At 41.8% G+C, this 26,001-nt stretch overlaps 4 protein-coding genes across 4 annotated transcripts; 3 read left to right on the plus strand and 1 right to left on the minus strand.

The window, feature by feature from the left end:
- Positions 1–457: 457 nt before the first annotated feature.
- On the plus strand, positions 458–12,284 carry DSM5745_00126 (histone acetyltransferase TRA1; the record flags this gene model as incomplete). Its single annotated transcript, XM_026742142.1, has 4 exons — positions 458–509; positions 600–757; positions 828–11,549; positions 11,598–12,284. 4 exons carry the CDS (start codon positions 458–460, stop codon positions 12,282–12,284), a joined length of 11,619 nt encoding a protein of 3,872 aa, XP_026607987.1.
- Positions 12,285–12,624: 340 nt separating this feature from the next.
- On the minus strand, positions 12,625–13,503 carry DSM5745_00127 (Saf4/Yju2 family protein; the record flags this gene model as incomplete). The annotated part of the gene is made up of 2 exons (XM_026742143.1): positions 12,625–13,423; positions 13,484–13,503. The coding sequence occupies 2 exons, from the start codon at positions 13,501–13,503 to the stop codon at positions 12,625–12,627; spliced, it is 819 nt and encodes a 272-aa protein (XP_026607988.1).
- A 571-nt stretch (positions 13,504–14,074) lies between these two features.
- On the plus strand, positions 14,075–16,392 carry DSM5745_00128 (anaphase promoting complex subunit CDC16; the record flags this gene model as incomplete). The annotated part of the gene is made up of 2 exons (XM_026742144.1): positions 14,075–14,171; positions 14,228–16,392. 2 exons carry the CDS (start codon positions 14,075–14,077, stop codon positions 16,390–16,392), a joined length of 2,262 nt encoding a protein of 753 aa, XP_026607989.1.
- Positions 16,393–16,845: 453 nt separating this feature from the next.
- Positions 16,846–17,430, plus strand: DSM5745_00129 (uncharacterized protein; the record flags this gene model as incomplete). The annotated part of the gene is made up of 2 exons (XM_026742145.1): positions 16,846–17,064; positions 17,158–17,430. The coding sequence occupies 2 exons, from the start codon at positions 16,846–16,848 to the stop codon at positions 17,428–17,430; spliced, it is 492 nt and encodes a 163-aa protein (XP_026607990.1).
- Between the last annotated feature and the right edge of the window lie 8,571 nt (positions 17,431–26,001).

The raw sequence follows: 26,001 nt of genomic DNA on the forward strand, positions 1-26,001 counted from the left end.
TAATACCGATCCGCGAAATTGCCTGTTTAGGTCTAGTGCACTATGTCGGGGTCTCTGGCCATGCCCGCGTTCTGCTCGCTGCTCTCTATTCTGGCTCTCACAGGCGTGGATTTGCGCGATCTTGACTTTGCATTTGAGCCTTCATTGACCCGCTCAACACCTTTCTCCTCGCTCATTCCTTCAGCGTTCTTCTCTACCTCCTGCCCCCCAGAATCATTTCTCCCTAATAATAATTAATGACCTGACGATCTCGCTCTTCCCATTCCGTGCTGTCTCATGCGACACTTGCTCATACCGTGTGAAGACTGAGTACCTACCGGAATCGCCCTCCGCCTATGCCTACCACGCACCCGGATACGAGCGCTGGCTATTGATCGGGAGCCGGCCTGGTGGCCTGGCAGCTTCTTTTGTCTTGTTCAAACCGCTGTGAACCCCTCTGGTGAGGGCCGCAGTAGCTATGGAGCGGAACATCGACATCTACGCCAGTAAGCTGGGGGATGAGAAGCTGGGTATGTCTGAGAGAGACGGTTGCGCTTAGGAAGGCAACGCGAGCTGTCTCTGTGCTAGCTCTGTGATGACGCTGACTCCGGTTTACCTAGACATCAAACTCCGGGCCAATGTCGCTGTCGAACTCCGCGATAATATCGAACCTCTCTGCTCCGGCGCGAGCTACCCGATCTTTCTATCGAAGCTATGGCCGGTCTTCAAGAACATATTGAGCGGCGAGCCTGTGTTCACAAATGCGTCCTTGGTGCAGGTGAGTTGCGACGGTTTTGAGTGATGATGATGCTGTCGCTGGCACGAAGCTTACACCTTGGATGTGCTAGAAACTCCGAAACTGTGTTCTTGAAACCCTGCACCGGCTGCCGATGATGTCTCCCGATGTCGAACCATACGCCGCCGACATGGTCGATCTGTTAATGGACCTGGTACGAATCGAGAACGAGGAGAATGCGGTGCTGTGTATGAAGACTATAATGGATCTGGAACGGAACCAGGCAAAGGCCACCGCGCAGCAAGTACAGCCGTTTCTCGAATTGATCCAGGAGATGTTCCAGACGATGGAGCAGGTCGTCCGCGATACTTTCGACACACCGAGCCAAGCAACACCTTCAGGAATGCCTTCAACGCCCGGCGCTTCCGCCCCAAACTTCCAGTCGCCGCGGCCTAGTTCGCCTGCTGCCTCCGTTCCCGATATTGGCGCCGACCAGCAGACGTCCAACAATGTTTTGCTCAAAGGCATGCACTCGTTCAAAGTACTCGCGGAATGTCCGATCATCGTCGTCTCGATCTTCCAAACCCACCGGGCTTCAGTGGCAGCCAATGTCAAGCTCTTCGTGCCGTTGATTAAGAGTATCCTGCTCTTGCAGGCAAAGCCGCAGGAGAAAGCTCACGCAGAGGCCGCAGCAAAGGAAACCATTTTCACCGGCGTTTGCAAGGAGATCCGGAATCGTGCTGCGTTTGGAGAGTTCATCACTCTTCAGGTCAAGACCATGAGCTTTCTTGCATACTTACTCCGACTACAACCACATCAGTTACAGGATTTCCTCCCTACGCTACCGTCAGTGGTCGTTCGACTCTTACAAGATTGCCCTAGGGAGAAGTCGAGCGCTAGAAAGGAGCTTCTTGTTGCTATCCGCCACATCATCAATTGTACATACCGGAACATTTTCCTGGACAAGATCGATCAGCTTTTGGACGAGAGGACTTTGATCGGGGATGGTCTGACTGTGTACGAAACGATGCGGCCATTGGCGTATAGCATGCTCGCAGATCTCATCCACCATGTCCGGGAGCACTTGACTCGCGATCAGATTAAGCGGACTATCGAGGTGTACACCAAGAATCTCCACGACGATTTACCCGGGACCAGTTTCCAGACAATGAGCGCCAAGCTTCTTCTTAACATGGCTGAGAAGATATCAAAACTGGAGGATAAGCGAGAAGCTCGGTACTTCCTGCTGATGATTTTAGATGCAATCGGCGACAAACTGGCCGCCATGAACTACCAGTACCCTAATATCGTGAAGCTCCACAAAGCGTATCAAGCTACGAAGAAGGAGGAACCGGCGCCGGAGAAGTATCTTGCTGACAAGGACCAACCGCCCGACTGGGACGAGATCGACATCTTTTCCGCATCTCCTCTTAAGACCTCCAACCCTCGGGACCGTGGAGCTGACCCGATCGCTGAGAACATTTTCCTCTTCAAGAATCTGATCAATGGGTTGAAGAACATTTTCCACCAGCTCAAAAACTGTAACCCCGACCATGTCCAGATTGATCCCGCGAATGTTCCGATTAATTGGTCCGAGGTCTCATATGGTTACAATGCGGAAGAGGTTCGCGTTATCAAGAAGCTGTTCCACGAGGGTGCTCGAGTGTTCAGATACTACGGTGTAGACCAGCCGGAACCAGAAGTCAACTTCTCTTCTCCATTTGATTTCCTCACTAGCCAGTACACGGCCCCCATGCCGCGGGAGGAGAAGGAGCTTCTGGAGAGCTTTGGCACGGTTTTTCACTGTATTGACACAGCTACTTTCCACGAAGTGTTCCACACCGAGATCCCCTACCTTTTTGACCTCATGCTGGAACATGGCGCTCTATTGCATCTGCCGCAGTTCTTCTTTGCCAGCGAGGCAACTTCTCCTGCATTCTCCGGAATGGTCTTGCAATACCTTATGGACCGGATTCACGAGGTTGGCACACCTGACATGGCGAAAGCTCGGATCCTGCTCAGAATGTTCAAATTGTCTTTCATGGCTGTGACCCTCTTCTCCGCCCAGAATGAACAGGTACTCCACCCTCATGTTTCCAAGATCGTCACCAAGTGCCTTGAGCTTTCAGTCACTGCTGAGGAACCCATGAACTACTTCCTTCTTCTCCGCTCTTTGTTCCGAAGTATTGGTGGCGGTCGGTTCGAGCTCTTGTACAAGGAGATTCTTCCCCTTCTGGAAATGCTTCTCGAGACCTTCAACAACTTGTTGTTGGCTGCACGGAAGCCGCAAGAACGGGACCTCTACGTCGAGCTTACACTTACCGTTCCCGCTCGTCTCAGTCATCTCCTTCCGCACTTGAGCTATCTCATGCGACCCATCGTTGTAGCGCTTAGAGCAGAGTCCGACCTTGTAGGGCAAGGACTGCGAACATTGGAGCTTTGTGTCGATAACCTTACGGCTGATTACCTTGACCCTATCATGGCTCCTATCATGGATGAACTGATGACGGCGCTCTTTGACCACCTCCGACCTCACCCTTATAACCACTTCCACGCTCACACCACCATGCGCATATTAGGAAAGCTTGGTGGGCGAAACAGGAAGTTCTTGAGTCACCCTCCAGATCTCACGTTTGAACAATATGCAGACGATGCCCCCAGCTTTGACATCAAACTCATTGGGCCTAGTGAAAAGCGCCCATTTCCCATTGGCATTGGCATTGACCTTGCAATTTCGAAGCTGATGGAAGTCTCGAAACATCAATCCGATGGTTACTACAAGCAGCAGGCGTTCCACCTCATCTCGTCTCAGCTCAAGCTGTTCATCGGATATGAGAATATCCCTGATGACATGGCTTCTCTTCTCCGCCTGCACGCCAATGATCTCTTTGAGAACAAAACTACCGCCATGGCTGATATTCTCGACAAGTCCGAACGGTCTAGCTCGATTCCTAAGAAACTTGCCCAGGAAGGGACATTGAAGAAGCTTCTCAAGGCTTCCATCTTCGCAACTACACTGCCTGCTCTCAAGCAGAGTGCTACCACTTTCGTAGCCGATGTCTGCAAGCACTTTGCTATGCTGGAAGTTGGACGGTCTTTGGCACAAGCTAGACATAGCCGGAAGCCATTTGATGTCAGTTGCGGTGAAGGCTCCGTGTACCTGGACTCACGGGTCTTCGCTGAAGCCGTTGTCGAATCGTTATCCTCGGACAGCGGCGAGGTTCGGGATGCCGCCAAGGTGGCTTTGCAAGTTCTCAAGGATGCTGCAGTAACGATATTTGGGTCTGCCGAACGTGTGACGAAGCTACAATTCTTCCAGCATCTTGGCCGCGTATTCTGTCATAGCTGTCACAGCGAGGAGTGGTTTACCAAGGCCGGCGGTAGCCGTGGTATTCACCTCTATGCCACTGACCTGGACCTCGGTGACTCTTGGCTTTTCGAGAAGCAAGCGGAATTTGTCAGGGCATTGACGTATGTCATCAAGGATACGCCGCCAGATCTTCCAGCTAGCACCCGGGTACGGGCGCAAGACACCCTGGACTTGATTTTGCGCAGATGCTGCAAGAACATGACTAAGGACGATTTGAAGAACGAAAAGAGCCGTCTCTACTCGCTATGCGGTTTCTTCGTCTACGAGCTTTCCCATATGAACAAACATGTTCGTGAGGCTTCTCGCCGGAGCTTCTCCACCATTGCTGAAGTTTTGGGATGTGAGGTTCATGAACTCATTTTCCCGGTGAAGGACCGTCTGTTACAATCAATCTTCAACAAGCCTCTCCGCGCGCTGCCGTTTCCCACGCAGATTGGGTTCATTGACGCCATCACCTTTTGCTTGAGCCTGCGCAATGACATCGTTACCTTCAATGATCCGCTCAACCGTCTTATGCTCGAGTCTCTCGCGTTAGCTGACGCCGATGATGAGAATCTTGCATCTAAGCCGAACGAGTTCAAGAACGCCGAGATGATTGTGAACTTGCGTGTTGCTTGTCTTCGGCTCTTGTCAATGGCGATGAGTTTCCCCGACTTTGCAAATACTCCTCAGAATACTAGTCGCGCTCGCATCATCTCTGTTTTCTTCAAGTCGCTCTACGTCCGGTCTCCTGATGTAATTGATGCGGCCAATGCTGGTTTGAGGGATGTCCTGACCCAAACTAACAAATTACCGAAGGATCTGCTGCAGAATGGTCTTCGCCCGATCCTCATGAACCTGCAAGACCCTAAGCGTTTGAGTGTCGCTGGGCTCGACGGCTTGGCTAGGCTTCTGACCTTGCTTACCAATTACTTCAAGGTTGAAATTGGGGCTCGTCTGCTGGACCATATGAAGGTGATTGCCGATGACGCGATCCTACAGAAGGTCTCATTCAGCCTTGTCGAGCAAAGTCCTCCTATGAAGATCGTTGCGGCAATTTTCAACATCTTTCACCTTCTCCCGCCTGCTGCTACTTCCTTCATGGAGCATCTTGTGAACAAGGTATTGGACCTGGAGGATAAGCTTCGCAGGACTTCGAGCAGTCCGTTCCGGAAGCCTATGGTTAAGTATCTCAACCGGTACTCCAAGGAAAGCCTGGCCTTTTTCTACGCTAGGTTTAAGGATGAGCGGTTTGGACGATTTTTCGCCCAGGTGCTCGCGGACTCTGAAAGTGACGCGCTTCGTGCTGCTGTCGTCGCAGACACGGATAGCTTCATGACCGCGGCATTTGGACAGGAGCAGACTGAAGGCAAGAGTACCGCCGCCATCAATGGTATCTACGCTGTACATTCCATCACTTCTTTCGCTTCAACGAAGAACTGGCTTGTCTCCCATCCCGACTTACGAACGAAGGTCATCGCCTCTGCACGCGATCTTCAGCGCAAGCTCCATGGTGATAAACTTCTCCCGAGCGAGCGTTTACGTGTTGAGCAAGCTGAAGACCAGATCATGGACATCGTCACCGTCTACCTGGCAGAGTCGATGCACGATCTCGACTTTCTTTTCGAAGTCATTGATGGGTTGTCCGCAGGCGATCTTAAGCGTAGCCTTGCCTTCCCAAAATTCATCTATACGCACATCATCACCAATGAATCTATTGACTACCGGCGTTCCGTTATTATGCGATGCCTTGATCTTTATGGGCAGCGGTCCTGCTCTCAAAAGATGAAGACCTACGCCTTCCGCCATTTGGTCAACCCGATTTTCGCCATGGACGTCCAACTGACGTGGAATAGCTCCCCTGATGGCCCGAAGTTGATGGATAAGAGTATGACTGAGTCTATCCAGAACCGTCTATGGAAGCCTCAGGTTGCAGACCTGAGTGAGGAGTCCAGCCAGGCGGGCGTCGACCACTCGCGCATGGAGCTTCTTCAGCTGTCCGCGTTGTTGATCAAATACCATCACGCCACGGTGCAGGATTCACGAAAGGACATCATCAAGTTCGCCTGGAACTACATCCGCCTAGAAGACATCATCAACAAGTACGGCGCCTATGTCCTCATCAGTTACTTCATCGCGCATTACGAGACTCCGATGAAGATCGTTGTGCAGGTGTATGTCGCACTTTTGCGTGCTCATCAGAACGAGGGCAAAGCTCTTGTGACTCAAGCTCTAGATGTTCTTGCTCCCGTTTTGCCCACGAGGATCCTTGCTGCAGCCAACAACGCCCAACCTCAGGACACGCGGTACCCGCTCTGGGCTAAATGGCCTCGCCGTATTCTCGCCGAGGAAACCGCGAACCTTCAGCAAGTCATGAGTATCTTCCAGTTCCTCGTGCGCCAACCAGACCTGTTCTATGAATCTAGGGAGCACTTCGTCCCTCTTATTATCCCTTCGCTGATTAAAATTGCTGCTCCCCCAACCAACCCGTCGCACGATAGTAAGAGGCTTGCACTCAACCTCATCAATCTGATCTGGATCTGGGAAGAGAAGCGAGTGAAGAGCATGTCGACACCCACTCAAAACGGCATCATGGAGTCACCAAACTCGAAAAAGCGTAAACTCGATGACGCCCAAGGCACGTCCTCTCCGTCGCCGGCTCTTGGCCCTCCTGGATCTCGTGAGCGCTCTGAATACATGGTTCCTCCTGACCAGCGCGCTGCTTTGATCAAATACCTTATTACTTTCATCACCACCTCCAGCGATAGGTTCCAGGTGCCGGCCGCCAGGTTTCGCGAGCTTCAGTCTTCCAAGCAGCAAGGTCCAGTACACACTAGCGATATGCAGAAAAAGGCGGTTGGATTGCTCCGAAATTTGATGTCGGCAGCTTACTGGGGTGATCTGAACATTGAGCTCTACCAGAAAGTCATTGAGCCTATTCTCACTCAAGACCGGGGAGACAAGCCCATTGAGAAGTATGTCACACCGATAGTGAACGCTCTGCAGGTCGTGCGTATTCTCCTCGCATCTAAGCCCGACGACTGGATTGTTTCCCGTGCCTCCCTCATACAGAAGCTCTTCGAAAAGCCACTCCGTTCGGATAATCCCGAGGTCCAAGATTCTCTGCACGGTCTTGAAGTGGACATGGATGTTGAGCCCAAACTTCCTCCTCCCGTCCAACGGGTGCTTAGTGCTCTCCCAGACGATCAGCCGGAAGATGAAGACGCAATGGACGTTGAACACTCGCCTTCCGAGTTTGTTACTTATCTCTCTGCGATCGCGACCGAAACTCTCTCCGCCAACAACTATATCTCCAGTCTAAACATCCTCTGGTCCCTCTCCAAGAGCAAACCGGCCGAAATGGATGCTCATATCCCCCAGGTCATGAAAGTCTTCTCGCAGAAGCTGGCTAAGGAACATGTTCTCGGTGCCTCTACTGCCAATGGCCAGAATGGAACTAAGCCGGAGGGTGCCCCGGACCCGCAGGAATATGAGATCGGCATCGACCTTATCTTCAAGTCTATCGAGTTGGTTTCCGTCCGCATGTCTCACCTGGGTGAGCAGCGCCGGCCCTTCTTGAGTGTCCTTGCCCAGCTTGTTGAGCGATCTACGAACGAAGGACTTTGCACCAAGATACTAGACATGGTTGAGACTTGGATCTTCAAGTCTAGTGAATCATGGCCCACCCTGAAAGAGAAGACGGCAGTCCTCCACAAGATGCTGCTTTTCGAGTCTCGACAGAGCCCTGAGATGCTGCATAAGTTCCTCGACCTTGTGATCCGGATCTACGAAGACTCCAAAATCACGCGAACTGAGTTGACCGTTAGACTCGAGCATGCGTTCTTGATTGGTACGAGAGCCAAGGATGTAGAAATGCGCAATCGCTTCATGACCATCTTTGATCGAAGTCTGACACGCCTCGCGAGTTCCCGGTTGAGCTATGTTTTGACTTGCCAGAACTGGGATACACTCGCGGACTCGTTCTGGCTTGCACAAGCATCTCATCTAATCATGGGCTGTGTGGATATGACTGCACCGGCTCGTCTCCATCCCGACGACTTCACGATGTATCCGCTTAACTTCTTGTTCGGCAATGCTGAGAAGGATCCGCGTCGGGCAGAACTCATGGTGGACAATCAGCTGGAGGCATTCATTGCTGATCGCAAGCGGTTCCTTGGTGAAATTGCTGAGGTTAAGGCTCGTGACTTGATGGAGCCGCTCACTCAACTCCAACACACAGACCCCATCACGGCTTATAAACTGTGGACTACGTTGTTCCCCATTTTTTGGTCGACACTATCGCGGGAAGATCGCAGCGACCTCGAAAAGGGAATGGTGAGCCTTGTCACCCGCGAGTATCACCAACGACAGGTAGACAAGCGACCAAATGTTGTACAAGCTCTGCTTGAAGGTGTTGTCCGCGCAAGCCCCCGTTTTAAGATTCCGCCACACGTCCTGAAGTACCTAAGCCGTACCTACGACGCCTGGTATACCGCTGCCACTTATTTGGAGGAATCGGCCATCAACCCTATCATCGATACTCCGACAGTTCGTGAGAGCAACCTTGACGCTCTGGTGGAGGTATATGCTGGCTTGCAAGAAGATGACTTTTTCTATGGCACTTGGCGAAGACGATGCAAGTTTGTTGAAACGAATGCCGCTCTCTCGTATGAACAGCAGGGTATGTGGGACAAGTCACAGCAACTATATGAGAGCGCTCAGATCAAGGCTCGTTCTGGCTCGATTTCCTTCTCCCAAGGTGAATATTACCTATGGGAAGACCACTGGCTCATCTGTGCGCAGAAGCTGCAGCAGTGGGATATTCTCAGCGACTTTGCGAAGCACGAGAACCTGAACGATCTCCTCCTGGAAGCCGCGTGGAGGAACATCGAAAACTGGCAGAGCGAGAACAACCGCGAGCAGCTGGAATCTCTTGTCAAGTCTGTCTCTGACGCCCCGACTCCTCGGCGAACCTTCTTCCAGGCGTTCATGGCGCTTTTGCAATTCCACAACAAGAAGGAGAACATCCAAGAGTTCAACGGTGTCTGCGACGAGTCGATCCAGCTTTCCATCCGCAAGTGGCTGCAACTGCCTAAGAGCATAACCAACGCCCATCTTCCGATCCTCGAGCACTTCCAACTCCTTGTTGAGCTTCATGACGCGAGCCACATCTGTTCCAGTCTGTCGCAAACCAACGAGCGCAACCTCGACACCAAGTCTGCAGAGCTTAAGCTGCTGCTCGGAACGTGGCGAGACCGTCTTCCCAACCTGTGGGATGATATCAATGCTTGGCAAGACCTGGTTACGTGGAGACAGCACATCTTCCAGTTGATCAACGCGACATATCTCGGACTACTGCCACCCCAAACCAATAATGTCGCCAGCAACTCTTACGCATACCGTGGATACCATGAAACAGCCTGGATCATCAACCGCTTTGCCCATGTCTCCCGGAAGCACCAAATGCCAGAGGTTTGTATTGCACAGCTCAGTCGAATCTACACCCTACCGAATATTGAAATTCAAGAAGCGTTCTTGAAGTTGCGTGAACAAGCCAAATGTCATTACCAGAACCCCAAGGAACTCAACAGTGGTCTGGATGTGATCAACAACACGAACCTCAACTACTTCGGTGCGCAACAAAAGGCCGAATTCTATACACTCAAGGGCATGTTCCTCGCAAAGCTGAACCACGTCAATGAGGCGAACGAGGCATTCGGTGTTGCTCTGTATTATGATTTGAGATTGGCAAAGGCGTGGTCCGAGTGGGGTCAGTACAGCGACCAGCGATTTAAGAGCGATCCCACCGACTACGAACTGGCAAGCAACGCTGTTAGCTGTTACCTGGAAGCTGCTGGCCTGTACAAGAATTCCAAGTCTAGAAAGCTGCTCAGCCGGATCCTCTGGTTGCTTAGTTTGGATAACGAAGAAGGTGCAGTGGCGATCGCGTTTGAGAACTTCAAGGGTGATACACCTGTTTGGTACTGGATTACCTTTATTCCCCAGCTGTTGACAAGTCTGTCTCACCGCGAGGCGCGTCTGTGCAAAGCCATCTTGGTTAAGATTGCCAAGCTCTACCCCCAGGCTTTGTTCTTCATGCTTCGTACCAACCGTGAAGACATGCTCAACATCAAGAAGCAGCATGATCAGAAGCAAGAAAAGCTTGCCCGTGCTCGAGCACAAGCCTCCCCGCAAAACAAGCCCACCCCAGCTGTAAACGGGACACAAGCCGCAAACGGTCCCCCCTCTGCCCAAGCTCAGGCTTCTCCCAACCGACCAGCTGGTCAGCAGCCTGCACAGACTCAGCCCGGGGGCCAACTTCAGGCTCAAGGCCAGGCTCAAGGCCAGGCACAACCTCAACCCCAGCAAGGGCAAGGACAAGCCCAGCCGCAGGTCAATGGCCAGAGTCCCGCTCAGAGAACCGCTCAACCCCCCGCGGCTGCCCAAGGCCAGGCTCAAAACCAGGTACAACAGCAGCAGCAACCGCAAGGGCAGCAAAATCTTGAAGTTCCTGGACAACAAAATCAGCCAGCACCACAAGTACCGAATACTGGAGCCGAACCGGAAAAGGAACCTTTGAAGAAACCATGGGAGTATTCTGACGAGATAATGTCGGGTCTCAAGACGGCCTTCCCCTTGCTTGCTTTGTCGATGGAGACCATGGTTGATCAGATCCAAAAGAACTTCAAGTGCCCACCCGATGAGGACGCGTACCGCCTGATCGTGGCGCTGCTGAATGACGGTTTGGCGTATGTTGGCCGCATGCCTGGATCGTACGCTCAGGACTTCAAACTGCCGGCGGCGACGGAAGCCAACATTACCCGCTTCGCCGAGACAATCCTCCCACCTCATATCCGAAAGTCCTTCGAAGCCGACTTTGTTGTCAAGAAGCCAACCATGTACGAATACATCCAGAAGCTTCGCCGCTGGCGTGACAAGTTCGAGGAGAAGCTCGATCGACGACCCCATATCCAGTTCTTGGAGACCTACTCCCCTCACCTCAGCGAATTCCGTTTTCTCAAATTCGACGAGGTTGAGATTCCAGGACAGTATCTCCAACACAAAGACAAGAACCAAGACTTTATTCGCATTGATCGCTTCTTGCCTGATATTGATCTGGTGCGCGGCATTGGCGTCTGCCACCGTCGATTGAAGATTCGCGGTCATGACGGAAGTGTTCATCCATTTGCTGTCCAGCACCCTGCCGCCCGACACTGCCGACGCGAAGAGCGAATTCTGCAACTGTTTCGCATCTTCAATGGAGTGCTTGGCAAGCGCAAGGAGAGCCGCCGGCGAAATCTCAACTTCCACCTTCCTCTCATGGTTCCTTTGGCTCCTCACATTCGCTTGGTTCGTGACGATCCGTCGTACATTTCCATGCAGGGCATCTACGAGGATTACTGCCGACGCATTGGCATTAATAAAGATGAGCCTGTTCTGTTCACAATGGAGAAGATGAGGGCTTTGGCAGAGACAAAACAGAGCGTAAGTAGATTTCTTTCTTCGCAATCGACAGCAACTAACGGTTCTCAGCGCACTGCCGAACAGCAGCAGGTTCTCAAGACCGAGATGCTCACGGCTATCCAAGAGAAATGGGTTCCTTCGACAATGGTGCTGGACTACTTCCAGAAGATCTATCCCAACTTCTCGGAATTCTGGCTCTTCCGCCGCCAGTTTGCTTATCAATACGCCGCCGTTGCATTCATGACCTACATGATGCACATGGGCAACCGGTATCCGAACAAGATCATGATCTCGCGCGCGACAGGTGACATCTGGGGCTCTGAGCTCATTCCCATCATCAACCCGAACAAGGCCTTCTTCTTCAACCCGGAGCAGGTGCCTTTCCGCCTTACCCCCAATATCCAGACGCTGATGGGACCTATTGCTGTGGAAGGTCTATTTGCCTGCGCGATCATGGCCATTGCTCGCTGCCTGACGGAGCCACGCCACGAGCTAGAGCAGCAGCTCAGCATTTTCGTCCGCGATGAGATGATGTTCTGGGCTACCACCCACCACCGCGACCGTGTCCTTTCCCCACAGCAACTCCGGGACCTGGTCTACAACAACAGCGATATCATCGTCAACCGCGCCGTCAGCCTTGCCAGCCCACCGGAAGGCAACCTGCCCGCGAACCAGACCACCATTGATCTTATCTCGAAGGCTGTCAACCCGCAGCATCTGGCTAGTGGTGACGCTTTGTGGATGCCGTACCTCTAACTTGTCGTTGTCTCTTGTCGTCTCTTCTCCATTGTTCAATTGGCGTTCTGTTCTTGGGTCATGGCATGGGCTTGCAGTGCAGATTGTTGTTTCTAAGGAAGGGTTTTCGAAATGTTACTCAGCTTTCTAGCGAGGCGCTTGGGGTAATGTTATGGGGCCATGAAGCTCATTGACGTGTCTTTTTTGTGTCTTACATTTTCTTTTGAACTGCCTCAGCATGATATGTATGGTATGGTTGAATAATCATAATATCAGATTGACTTTAATACGCTGCTCCCGCGAAAATGCCTAACCATGCCCAGTGCGAACGCCAGTAATCAGAGTAGTGAGATCATGAATGTCATACCAGCGAAGGCTTAGCCTTCTTCTTAATGCCCAGGCTGTTCGGCAATGGCTTCTTCGCCTTCTTGACACGAGCGAAAGATGGAGGCGGCGCTGGAACCGGAGTCTGCTCCGGCGTCGACTCATCCTCCACCAACCTCTTGACCTTCTCACCCGTTTCCGTCATAAACGCCTTCCTCGCCGCCTCCTCATCCTCCCTCTGAGCCTTCAGCGCCTCCTCATCAACCTGGTCCTGCACATGTGCTAGCGCCGCTTCATCCCCCAGCGCCTCATTCCTCTCGATCCTTGCATTCCTTGTCCGAATTTCATCCAACGCATCCGCAATCGCCATCTCCCTCTTCGAATCCAGCATCTTTTCCTCCAGCTCCGCCATCTTATCGCGCTCTAGCTGCTCCTGCTCCTCACCCTCCTCGCGCTCCAACCGATCGAGAACCTCCTGCTCTGTCTCGTCCGCATTATCCGCCTTCGAATCGCGCCACGGCTCAAAGTTCCTCTTCGCGCCCTTCTCCGCGCGGTAATCCATGTTCTTGGGGTCCGTAAGGAACGTGATTTCGCCGCTGCATCGCGTGCAGCGGATGTAGAAGCGGTAGATCGGGATCGAGAAGTACTTTTCCTCCGTCGTTTCTTTCCGTGCGTTGAACTTGCGTCCGCGGTAGATGTATTCGCCGCAGGAGGTGCATTTCATCGAGAAGGGGGCCATCAGCCGGACGGTTATGACCTTTGGGCCGGTGGAGCGGAGGTGCTTGGGTGTGCGGGTTATCGCCGACGGGTCGAAGTCGGGGGGGTAGTATTTCGTTCTGCGGGCGTTAGGGGGTCATTCTTTTCAGGATGATGAGTAAAGGGAAAGCGGCACTTACAGGACTTTTCGCTCGGACATGGCGGCGGTATTGGCTGGTGTGACTTAGTTAAGGTAGGGCGAGGTTGTGGTTGTTGGAAGGAGCTGAAGATGCGATGCGATATGGCGGGCTGGCGATTGTCTCTCCGGCAGCTGCGTCATGTGATGTGGCGATCCTAAGTATAGAGAGATTTACTAGATCAGAGATTTGTCTACCTCCGCATAGGATTATATGCTGCAGCTACTCTATAACTGTACTCAAGCATTATTTTAATATGTAATGATCTGCTGGAATCTTCGTGGTGAGACGCAGCTCAATGATGTCACGTGCCTCTCCGAAAAAAGCAGCGACCAGAGACGCGGGGAATCAACATCGATGACCGATAACACCGAGCGACGAGGTGACGGCCTAATTGCAGCATTCAACTGGATTCCCTCCTTCTGCTGCCGTCGCGCAAGCATATGGTGTAGGACCATCGTGTCTGCTTTCCCCAATTTACCAGCAGCTTTGCGTTGGGAAACTCTATTGTTTACACGCTCGCGCTCGCTCATGCCGCTCAATCTCGCGAACCTCGTCAATCGCCAACCCAACTTCTTCAGATAGGTGCCGGTTATGGAGAACTTTCTGCGAGTCTGGCGACAACAGGCGAAAGTTCGTGGCCAGTATGACGCCGCGATATTCATCGGAGACAAAGTCCTTGCGTTGACAAGTGAGCTATCTCCCCGGCCTCCGCGCCCCGGCAACCGATTAACCACATCGCATTAGATAGTGACGAGGATGCCCTTTGGCTGGCCGAAGTCCATTTCTCGAACAACAACTACACGCGAGCCCTAGCCCTCCTTTCCCGTCAAGACCTCGTATCCCGGAGTACGGCCTGTCGCTACCTCGCTGCGCACTGCTACATCAAACAAAGCCAGTACGAGCAGGCCCTGTCGGTGCTCGGCGACCAGAACCCAACCCACCTTTTCCGCAGTAATAATAGCCGCCGCAAGCTTCAACACCTGAATGGGCAGAGCCGAATAACACTCCGCAATGCAAAGTCACGTCATGACGATCGGGATCGCGAGGACGCTGGGAACATCCGATATGAGGCGGGCATGTGCTACCTTCGAGGTCTTTGTTTCGCAAAGCAGAATGCTTTCGATCGAGCGCGCGACTGTTACAAGGATGCGGTGCGGATCGACGTGCAGTGCTTCGAAGCTTTCGACCAGCTCATGAAGAACTCGCTTATGTCGCCGGCGGAGGAGCTTGAGTTCTTGGAATCGCTGGACTTTGACTCAATTACAGGTGCCGACCCTCCAATCTCGCAAGAAGCTGCGGACTTCACGAAAATGCTGTATACCACTCGTTTGTCGAAATACTCGTCCCCAGCCGTCCTCACCGATGCTACGGAAACCTTATCCACTCACTACAAATTGGCCGAGAATCCGGACATACTCCTTTCTCGGGCGGAAGCTCTCTACACGCAATGTCGATTTGCAGAGGCGCTGGAGCTGACGTCTTCGATTCTTTCCACATCGCGGTCCTCTTTGTCGGCACAGACGAGCGCAGGCCAGAACCAACTCGGACACTCTCCCGCTGTATATCCTCTGCACTTGGCCTGCCTCTACGAAACAGGGGCAACAAATGCTCTATTTCTACTGTCACATACACTTGCTGACCACTCGCCTGAAGAATCGTACACCTACCTAGCTATTGGAGTCTACTACCTATCCGTCTCGAAGATCGCAGAAGCCCGGCGCTTCTTTTCCAAAGCGTCCTTGTTGGATCCACATTCTGCACCCGCATGGATCGGCTTCGCCCACACATTCGCAGCCGAAGGAGAGCATGACCAGGCTATTGCCGCGTACAGTACGGCTGCGCGACTATTCCAAGGCAGTCACTTGCCTCAGTTGTTCCTTGGCATGCAGCACCTGGCGCTGAATAACATGGCTCTTGCGCAAGAGTATCTTTGCGCCGCCTATGCAATGTCCACAGGGACAGCTGCCGGCACCGTTCCGTCAATACCCTCGTTACCGTCGTCCGAAGTGTCTCCCTTGGGAGGAGATCCCTTAGTCTTGAACGAACTTGGTGTTGTACTCTACCACCAGAGCCATCTTGAGGAGGCGATTGATCTTTTCCGCCAAGCATTGAATCTATCGACGTCCCTTCGATGCGAGCCGGGCGCGTGGGTTGCAACGCGATCTAACCTTGGTCACGCTCTGCGGCGTTTGGGCAAATACCCCGAAGCATTGGACGAGTTTGACGAGTGTCTGCGCATTGGGTCCGGTGGTGCAAGCCTTGGATACAGCCCGTTTCTGGGCGGAAGCGGAGGCAATGCCTCTGGAGTAGCTTCGTCCGGTGTGAGCGGCTACGAGGAACGTGGGTTGATTGGCTCATTGTATACTGCGCGTGGACTCGTTCTTTTGGAAATGAACCGCACCCTCGACGCCGTCACAACCCTGCACGAGGCGGTGCGTGTACTAGGGGCCAGCGGGGGCGGTGATGCCGCTGGTGGGGCGGGCGTTGCGGGTACACTCCTATCACGGGCGCTGGAGATATGGGCGTTGGAAACCCACGAGACCGAAGCTGCATCGGAAGACGGCTCTAGGCCCGTCAAGAACATAACGCGATCGCGCGACAAGGGCAAAGGCAGGGCGTCTCGACGACGAGTAGCTCCAGACGACTCGTTCACAGAAGAATGGACGGACGAGGTGGCGGGTGGTGTCCCAACCGGCCATGGTTCTACGAACACCACCGTCGATGAAACAATCGAGATGGAGCTGGACCAAGACGCAGAGCGGCTTCTCCGCGACTCGGTCGAACGTGTTCGCGGCGGACACCGTGGTCGACGAGAGCACATACACCAGCCGCTGAGCAGTCCGGAAGTAGAGGCACCGCCTCGCAGTCGAGGGGGCAGAACAGCACGTTCGAGCCAGGCGCGATCATGAGTATTTTTACGGAGTCTTGGTCTGTACTTGGGGCGGCGTTTGGCCTGTTTTGCATCCGGGGTTGACTTTGGAGCATGCATGGAAGGCGTAAATAGCAATAGGCAATAGACGATAATAATCCTTCTCTACTATACACATTGTAATATCGTAGCCTAGCATAGCCGCCTCAACTAGTTGAGGCGGCACAATTCTGTTGGTAACTTGGTACGGGCAGCTCTGTTGAACAAAGTGCTGACCCTGAGGCCGTTGACTTGGTCCCCGTCCCCGCCAGGCTCTTTCCCTTTCTCCACCGAGAATAAGCTTCTACCCAGCGAAACAAGCACGGTCCTCTCTTGATGGATGTGCTGTCCTCCGAGCCGAGTCTCTAACCACGGTACCGTCATCTAGGCATTGGCTTGGCTGAGGAATCCGAGAATCAGCCTGTCAGGCTTGCTCTGCTTCAACTTCATCAACATGATTGTCACTGGCAAGGAAATCTTTAACCCCGGTGTCCCGGATCTTCCCTCTAAAGACCAAGTCGTTGCACTGTGCCGCCAGAAAGGTCTCGATGCTAATCATCTAACATACACTACTGCGCATGGGAAGATCTTCTTCATCAAGTATAACAGTGTCAAAATGGCCGAAGCCCATGCTCAGCTGGTTCTTTCACTCTCGCATCAACGCAAAGTCCCAGTCGGCCATCCGCATCCTGGAACTCTTCCATGCCTGGCTCCCAAAGCATAGCTCAACCGCGTACTTTGTAATGGAGCACATCGATATCCATAGGTTCTTCGGATTCTCAACTGTGGGACCGGCCAGGATCACGGTACCGTTGACTTCAGCGATGAGGCACTATTATGCTACTACGGCGATATTTACCGAGAGAACTTCCCCGTCGATCGGTTGGGGACTCTCTGGGTCGTCGATTTTGATGTCACGGGCGTGCTTCAAGCGAGCTTTGCCAGCTGGCCTTTGAACACGAGGTATAAGCACCCTCTACCCATCCCCATTCGGAGGACGCCTAATGAACCAGATGACTTTCTTAGCGCGACCAAGTAAATCGGATGACTTTTTGATAAAAATGGCCTAAAGAAGTTTAGCGCCGTGTTTTAGCTAGTAATTATAAACCTATAAAAAAGCTTGTTAGTTAATAAAACACTACTATAGCTAATATTACCTTTTTTACTACTAAGGCTTTTACCCTTAAAATCTCTTAATATTTATAAAGTTAATAAAATAGAAAACTTTGCTTTTAAACTTCTTTACTAATTTTATATATATTACTTTAATTTTATTATAGTATACTTTTTTAACACCTAGTATTTAAAAATAATTATTTTTAATATAAATACCGCCTGGATTACCTTATAATAACATGCTTAAAATTATAAATATTTTTTTAATATTTTTAAAATAAGTAAGAATATTTAAAATATTAAATATTATTATTATAAAGTGTGACAGCGATTGCTGCCACACTTCGTGTACCGTGGTTCTGCCGTGCGTTACCACCTTTTTAAGTACTTCGCCCGCTTTGCGGGATTTAGTAAAATTTAAGACTTTTTATATTTATATATAGTATAATTTATTATTATAAATAGTAGCATGTCCCCAAGGGACAGGGTTTTAATTTTTTTTTTTATTATAAAGTTAGGTAATTACTTTAACTAGCTATTAAGAAATATTTCCAGTAATTAATAACTTATGCTATTTATTATTATTAAGTAGTTATTTTTAATAAAAAGTATTTACTAACTTTAACTTTAATACCTATTTACTAATTTTTATTTAAACTTATTAAATATTATAAACTCCTAAACTATAATTAAAAAACTATAAATACTTTTTATTTACTTTTATTTTTTATAAATTATCTTATATCCCTGTCTTTTTTTCTTGCGTCTAACTAATAATTAGCTTTTTTTTATAAAGTAATATTAATAAATTATAATACATACCTGCTAAAAATAATATATAATTATATAGCCTGTATTATAGCCTAAATTATATAATTTATATTATAATATTAAAAATAATAAAGCATGGTAATTTAAAATATAAAATTTTAAAAGTTATAACAGCATCTTATAACACAAAACTTAAAAAATAATACTATATATAAGGCGGACTTAGTTAAACACGTAATTTAATTAAAAAGGTTTATTAAAATAAAACACAAACAGGTGTTAAATATTACTATATTAATATAAAAAAAAATTAAATTTCTTGCTACTTTTGCACCTTTACTAAAAAAGACTACTAAGTATAAATTATAAAAATAACATGCTATACCTTTATTTTTTTTATTAAACTAGACTATAGGCAATACAAGAACCTTTAATATTACTTTAAAATTATTTATAAAGGCATTTAAGAAGGTTTTATAAAATTATTATTTTATAAAAACTAGTATATTATAAAAGTAAAAAATACTTAACCTCCCTGTATAAAAAGCGCTAAAAGTTACTAAACTAGTGGCTATTAAACCACCTTTTTTATTAATAATTATTAAACTATTTTTTTTAACCTTCCTGTACAGGAGGCCCTAAAAAATATTACTTTAATTATTAAATTATTTTTTTTTATGTTTTCCGGACCTTTAACTTTATTAAAGCTATTATTTTTATTTTTATTACTATTTTTAATACTACTAATATAGTAAATACTACTAACTTTCTTTTTTATATTATTAATATAAAGGCCTTAAGCTTAAACTTTAAAACCTTATTATATATTATTTTATAGCCCTATACTATTTTTTATTAATATAACTTTTAAATTATAAAATTAGGAGCAGGCCACCGCAGCTATTAAAAAAAATAATAACCTAAAATATAAAGCTAATTACTTATATTTACTAAAAATACTAAATAATATTATTATTGCATATTTATAATTAATTAATTTTTAAATAAGGTTTTATTTAAAATTAGTACCACCTTTATATTTTTACCTTAATTTAGGTAATAATATTAGCACTATTATTAAGCAAGCTAAATAAATTATTTTTTTAGCCTATAATAAACTAGCTAATAAGTAAATCCTTTTTTTAAATTAAACTAAACTAACTAACGTAGCTACTGCCTTTTAATTAAAATCTTAAAATTTTTTATTATAAAGCATATATAAACCCCTTATTAAATTATTTTTTACTAAGCTATTTACTTATTTAAAATATATAAAAATAAGGCAACCTTTAAAGTATTTTAAAAAGTACATGTTAAAAAAAAGGGAAGCAAGAATAAAAGCTAAAAATAATAGGAATTTAAGGAAGCAAGCCACTAACTAATAAATATTATAATAACCTATAAATAATATTATAGTTTTTATAAATACCTAAACTCTAGTGTTATAAAAAATAATTAATAATATAATTACTTGCATGCTAAAAGGTATTTTACCCTGTTTTATTAAAAAAGAAACTAAATAATAACGTGAATAAAGGCTGGAAAATAAAAAAGCTTATTATAAAAAGCAGGCTAGGTTAGATTATTTATAGTAAAAAGAATAGAAGGCGCAAGAGTAATACACCTAAAAAAATACTAAAAAAGACCAAAAGGTAACCTAAATAATAATAATAACTTGTTACTAGATAATAATAATTAATATAATAATAATAATAGTAACAGGCGTGACAGGAATTTTAATAAATATAAAAGTAAATAATATTACTTAAAAAATAAAAATAAGTAGCCCTAGAATCCTAAATAAAAGGCTATTAATATAAAATTCTTTTTTTTAAATATGCTAGCTAAATATGGCTTTAGTAATATAATAAATAAAAATAAATTTACTTATTATTAATTAGTATACCTATTTATAAAACAACTTTAAATAATAGTAAAAATAAGGTTTATCTAGTAACTAGCATATAATATTAAAACATGTTTTAAAAAAGAAGCCTTGGCTTAGTATAATAATAAATTAATTAATATTATATATCGCGGGCTTATTTATTTATAGGATATATTAAACTAGTACATAGTTATAAAAATAAGGTTTTAAATATTATTTAGCTAAGCTTGCAAGAGGCTTAACATAATATACTATACCTTAAATAATATATATAACCACGTGTTAGTAACACAGTATATTAATATAATATTATTACTTTTAAAGTAATATAAAAAAAGTATTATAAATTTTTTAATAGTCTTACACGCTTAAAAAGGTTTAAATACTTTACTATAAGTAATAATAAATAAATTATAAAAGGGGTCTATAATAAAGTAATTTATAAAAATCTTAAAATAAAAGTAAATAAATTAGTTTAACTAATTCCCAAGATATTAAATTACTAATACTTTTTTTAAAATAATAGCATTAATATAATATAAAATAATCTTATTATTTTAAGATTTTAATTTAATTTATAGCCCTTTTAAATAATTTAAATAGTATTTTATAAAGTGTTAGTATAACTAACCATCCTAAGGGTGTTTATTATATTACCCATGGTATAACTAACCCTAGGCGCCCTAAATAACTTAATCCTCCCTATTTTTAAGCACCTAGGTATAGTAATTTAATAATTAATAACAGGCCTTATAAAACATGCAAGAATATAATAGCTTATAAAAATTTTTATAATAATAATAACTAAAATAAAAAAATAAAAATAATGTATTTATACTAAGCTATAGCCCCCTATAAATATAAATATATAATTATAAAAAAAACAAGTTTATATAATTAATTAAAACCAGGGCGGTTATTAACCGCCGCCAGCATAAAAATATAACTAGTAATATTAAAAAGTATATTATAATAAAAAAGGTGTAGCACTGGATAAGTTTTTAAAAAAATACTATAAGTATATATAAAATAAAGCGTACGCTAAGACTAAATTTTTATTATATAAAGTATATTATAGCGCGCCATAAAATAGTAAAGTAATTTATAAAAAAATATTTTTAAGCAGGTATATTATAGCTACACAGCATAAAATAGTTAGGTATATTATAATAATATAAAGCAAGGCTGCAAAGTTATTTATAAGTATTATAGTAATATAAAACTAAATAGCAAAGTTATTTATAATATAAAGCCGTGTTATAACTATTAAAATAAAGCATATTATAATAATCCCGCACTAGTTTTAGTATAATTAATAAATATAAAATTATATTATAATTATTAAAATAAAGCATATTGCAAGAATCCCGCACCGGCTTTAATATAATTAATAAATATTATAAACTACTAGTATTATTTTATAGGAATGCTATTAAATAACACGCTTTATAAGTATTTACCTAAATATAAGAAAGCTTTATTAAAAAAAAAACAAGTAAAAAAATATAATATTACCCGTGATTTACTTTATTATACTACTAGCTATTAAAACTAACTTAAAAATATATTTTTATTTATAAAAGTATATAATAGTAAAAGCTTATATTAAGCAGCATATTATAATAGTATATTTTAATTTAAAATGCACTTTAATAATTATAAATTATAAGTTTTTAAAAAAGCATGCTTTAGGAGTAAAAATCTAATATTATATACTAGTATTAATTAAAAAAATTAAAAATAGTTTTACTAGTACTAAGTTTATAACACTTTTAATATACTTTTTAGCAAAGTGTAATAAAAAAAAAGGTGTATATAAAAGTAAGTATAAAAGCGTATTTAATAAATAATTTAGTTATAAATATGCTATTAAACGCAAATATACTAGGTAAATATAGCTTTTTATTAAACTTTATAAAATATAAGGTAAAAATTAAGGGCTATTTAAACATGGTATTATAGCTTATAATTACTTTAAAACTAAATAGGATAAAGGCACTAAAGGCGTTATTTATAAATAAAAAAATAGTAATCCCGGCAAACTCACGCGTGGCTATTAAAGTTTATTAAAAAGTAGATTTTTTAAAAAATAGGAATATAATATTTAAGCTAGTTTAATAAAAGGAACTATGTTTATTTATGCAGGCTTTTTAAAGTATATATAATAAGGTTTAGGCTGTAAATTAAAACATGTAGCTAGTAATAGTGTTTTAGCATACTTATTTAAATAACCTTTATAAAATTAAGGATTTAAAAGTATACTACGCTTACGTAGTAAATACTAATATTAAAAATATAAAAAAGTAAATAAAAATAATAAACCTTACTATAATACGCTTTTTAAACTAAAAACCTTTAAGATTTAAGCTAGGAAAAAAAAACACTACTATACTATAAAATAGTATTACTATTTATAGTAATATAAAAATAACGTGTTTTTTAAAAAAGGTGGTAATATATTTCCTAAAAGTATAAATAAATACTAAGATAATAAATATTTTTAAAAAGCACTAAATAAAAATTTATATAAAGCCAGGATGGCACAAGAACATAAAGTATTTTTTTAAAAAGTACCTATTATTTAAGCTAAATAAAAAAAAAATAAATAAAGTATTTAACAAGCTTTATACGCAGGGGTGCCTTGCCTGGGCTAATATATATATTTTATTAGGGTGTTTAGTTTTTATGGTTAAGAAAGTAGTTAATAAAGTGGATTTAGACTAGGACTAGGACTAAAAGGCAAAGTTAGCTATAAATATACTAGGTTTATATATACCTTTAAAAAATAATATTAAATAGCAGGTTATTATTAATTTTAAAAAGATAAATAAGAGGGTTATTTTAAATATTTATTTAATTTTAATATAGGTAAATATTATTACCGCTATAGCAGGCTGTGGATTTATTAATATAATTAATAAAAAAAGCATGTTTTACTAGTGGCCTGTCTACCTAAATAATTATTAATATATTAATATAGTAAGCCACCAGGGTTAAAAAATATTTAAAATATATATAATAGGATTTTTAAACTTAATAGCACATGTATAGTAAAATATTAATAATTTATTTTATGCTTTACGCGCTTTTTTAAAAGCATATATAAATAACTTTATAACATTTTTAAAAACCTTTAGGCTATACCTTATATATTTACATAAGTTTTTTGCGTGTTACGCGGAACTAAGAATTATATTAAATTTAAAAAAAATATTTTTAGGATTTTTAATTATATAATTACTAGGTTAAAAAGTTTTATTACTTAGCCTAACCGCGATAAAAAATAAGTTAAAAGTTATATTAAAGCTAAAGTTTTTTAGAACACTAGTAAATCTTAATATATATATTAGGCTTACTAGTTAATTTTTTTAGTATATTTTAAGCTATACAGCAAAAGTATAGCTATTATAAGACTAAAAAACACTTTTAGTTAAAAAAGGGCCATGGTAAGGAGTTACTAAATTAAATTTTATATATTAAATAATAATTAAGAAGCTAAACACTCGCGAACTTAAGATATTTAAAATTATTTAATTTTACTTTAAAAATTATATTACGCTTGCCTACTATAACTAAAATTATATTATATTTCTTAATATAAATATATTTAAGTAAAGGGGTTTTAAGGCCATGCTATTTTATATTATATATAATAACCTAGTTATTATAAAAAAAGATTATTTAATGCCCTGGGATGCTAATTAATCACTATTTTTAAAAATTATATAGCTAATACTTTTTTTTAATAGGTTATTATTAAAGGCTAAAAAATAATACTACCTTATAAAATTTAAGGTTACAGGCATTATTTAGGTGTTATATAAAGTATACTATATTATAAAATCTAGTTAAAAAAGTGTAATTTATATAAATTATTTTTTAATTATAAATATATTATATAGCATGTTGCTAAGTACTATAAGTAATAATTAACTAAATTTAAAACTAGTAAAGGTGTTTTAATACTATAAATAAATTACTAGTTTTAAGGTTTATTATAAACCTAGTAAGTTACATGTTGTTTTTAATATATTATTTTATTTACTATTATATATAAAAAATAAAGTAAAAAATTCCCTAGAAAAGATTTTTACCTAGTATATTATATAAGTTAAACTATTTAATAACTTTAAAAAACATGCTAGGAAAGGCTACATAGCAAATCTTTAATAATTAAGGGTTATAAAGGTCTTACACATGAATTAAAACTTAAAATATTTAGTAATACTTTTATTTAAGCTAGTAAATAGTATTTTTTATACTAAGCTAAAAAAAAACTAGTAATCCTAAATTACCTGCGTAAGAAAGTTTTATAGTTTACATATAATATAAATAGCTATCCTAGTATAAATAAAATATTAAAACTATTAAAAGGTATTATAATAAGCCAGGCAAGATATTAAGTTAAATAATATATATAGTATTGCCTAGATTACCTGTTAAAAAAAATAAGAAGGTATAAACTATATAATACTTTATAACTAATTATATTAGCACCTTATTTATTTAATATAATCTTTATTAATTTAATTCTTGCGTTGCTAAATAATAAATAGTATAATATTATTATATTTATAATAAACTATTTTTTATGTTAAATAACTATAATCCTGGGTTATAATAACTAGTTTATAAAGTAATAAGCTAATATATTATTAAAATACTTATAGCTTAGTAATTAAGGTCTATTATTATAAATTATTTTAAATTAGGATACTAAGTTTCTCTTAAAGGTGTGGCTAAAAATATTTATAAATCTTAAAGTAAAAGGTTTATTTATTATAGCTTGGTACTTATAAGGTAATAGCATAATAAAAATTAATAATTAAATAATTAAGGCTTATTTATATTATATAATCGCGGCCTTATAGTTTAGCCTGGAATAGTTAAGTATATTACCTTATTTTTAGGCTATTTATAATAGCACTAGGCATGTAACTATTAATAAGACTTTTTAATATTTTATATATAAAATTAATTTACGCCTTTTAATAAATATTAATTTATAACTAAAAAAAGTAAAATAATTATTTATTGCTCGCGAAATAATAGTAAACATAATTAAGTTAGCATAAATATTAATAAAAGCGTAGTATAATAAATATTACATTTTTATATTTTTTATAATTAGTAATTTTATATACCTTTAGCTTTACAAGGGGTATTTAGTTAAAAATATACTAGGTAAAAAGATTTTAAATTAGTATAGTGGCTTTTTTAAGGTTATAAAGTATATTAAATTATTAGCTTACTAGCTAGATTTCCCGCCTAAATAGTAAATACACCTTATTATTTTTATTATATATTTAAAAAGAGCTCCTGTTGGTAACAACCTATTTTAGTATAAAAAAATATTAAATAAACTAATAAAAACTATATAATTTAAAAAAGTAAGTAAAAAACAGCGCGGTTAACCCTATAAATTATATAATAATAATAAGTGGCATAAGTATAAATTAAAAATAGTTATTATAAAAAAAAAGGTAAAACACGGCAGCGTAAAATATCTAGTAAAATATATTAAATAATTTAATAAATATAATAGGTGGTACCACAAGTCGCAGCTATAAAATATAAAAAAATTAATAAAAAAATTTAAAAATTAATACGCGAAGAATATAGTAAAAAAGTAAGACTTAATAAAAAGTTTATATTACTATATGTATTATATATTATATATTTTCCCTTATTTTTAAAGTTTTTCTTTGTTTTTATTACTTAAAGGCTAACTTATTTATTATTTTAAAAGTTACCTGTAAATTATTTTTTTATGCAGCGTTAGGTAAATATAATTTACTTTTTTATTAAAGCTTTAACTTACTTTTTTTTTTTTTT

The sequence above is a fragment of the Aspergillus mulundensis genome, assembly GCF_003369625.1.
Source record: "Aspergillus mulundensis strain DSM 5745 chromosome Unknown scaffold_0, whole genome shotgun sequence".
NCBI lineage: Eukaryota > Fungi > Ascomycota > Eurotiomycetes > Eurotiales > Aspergillaceae > Aspergillus > Aspergillus mulundensis.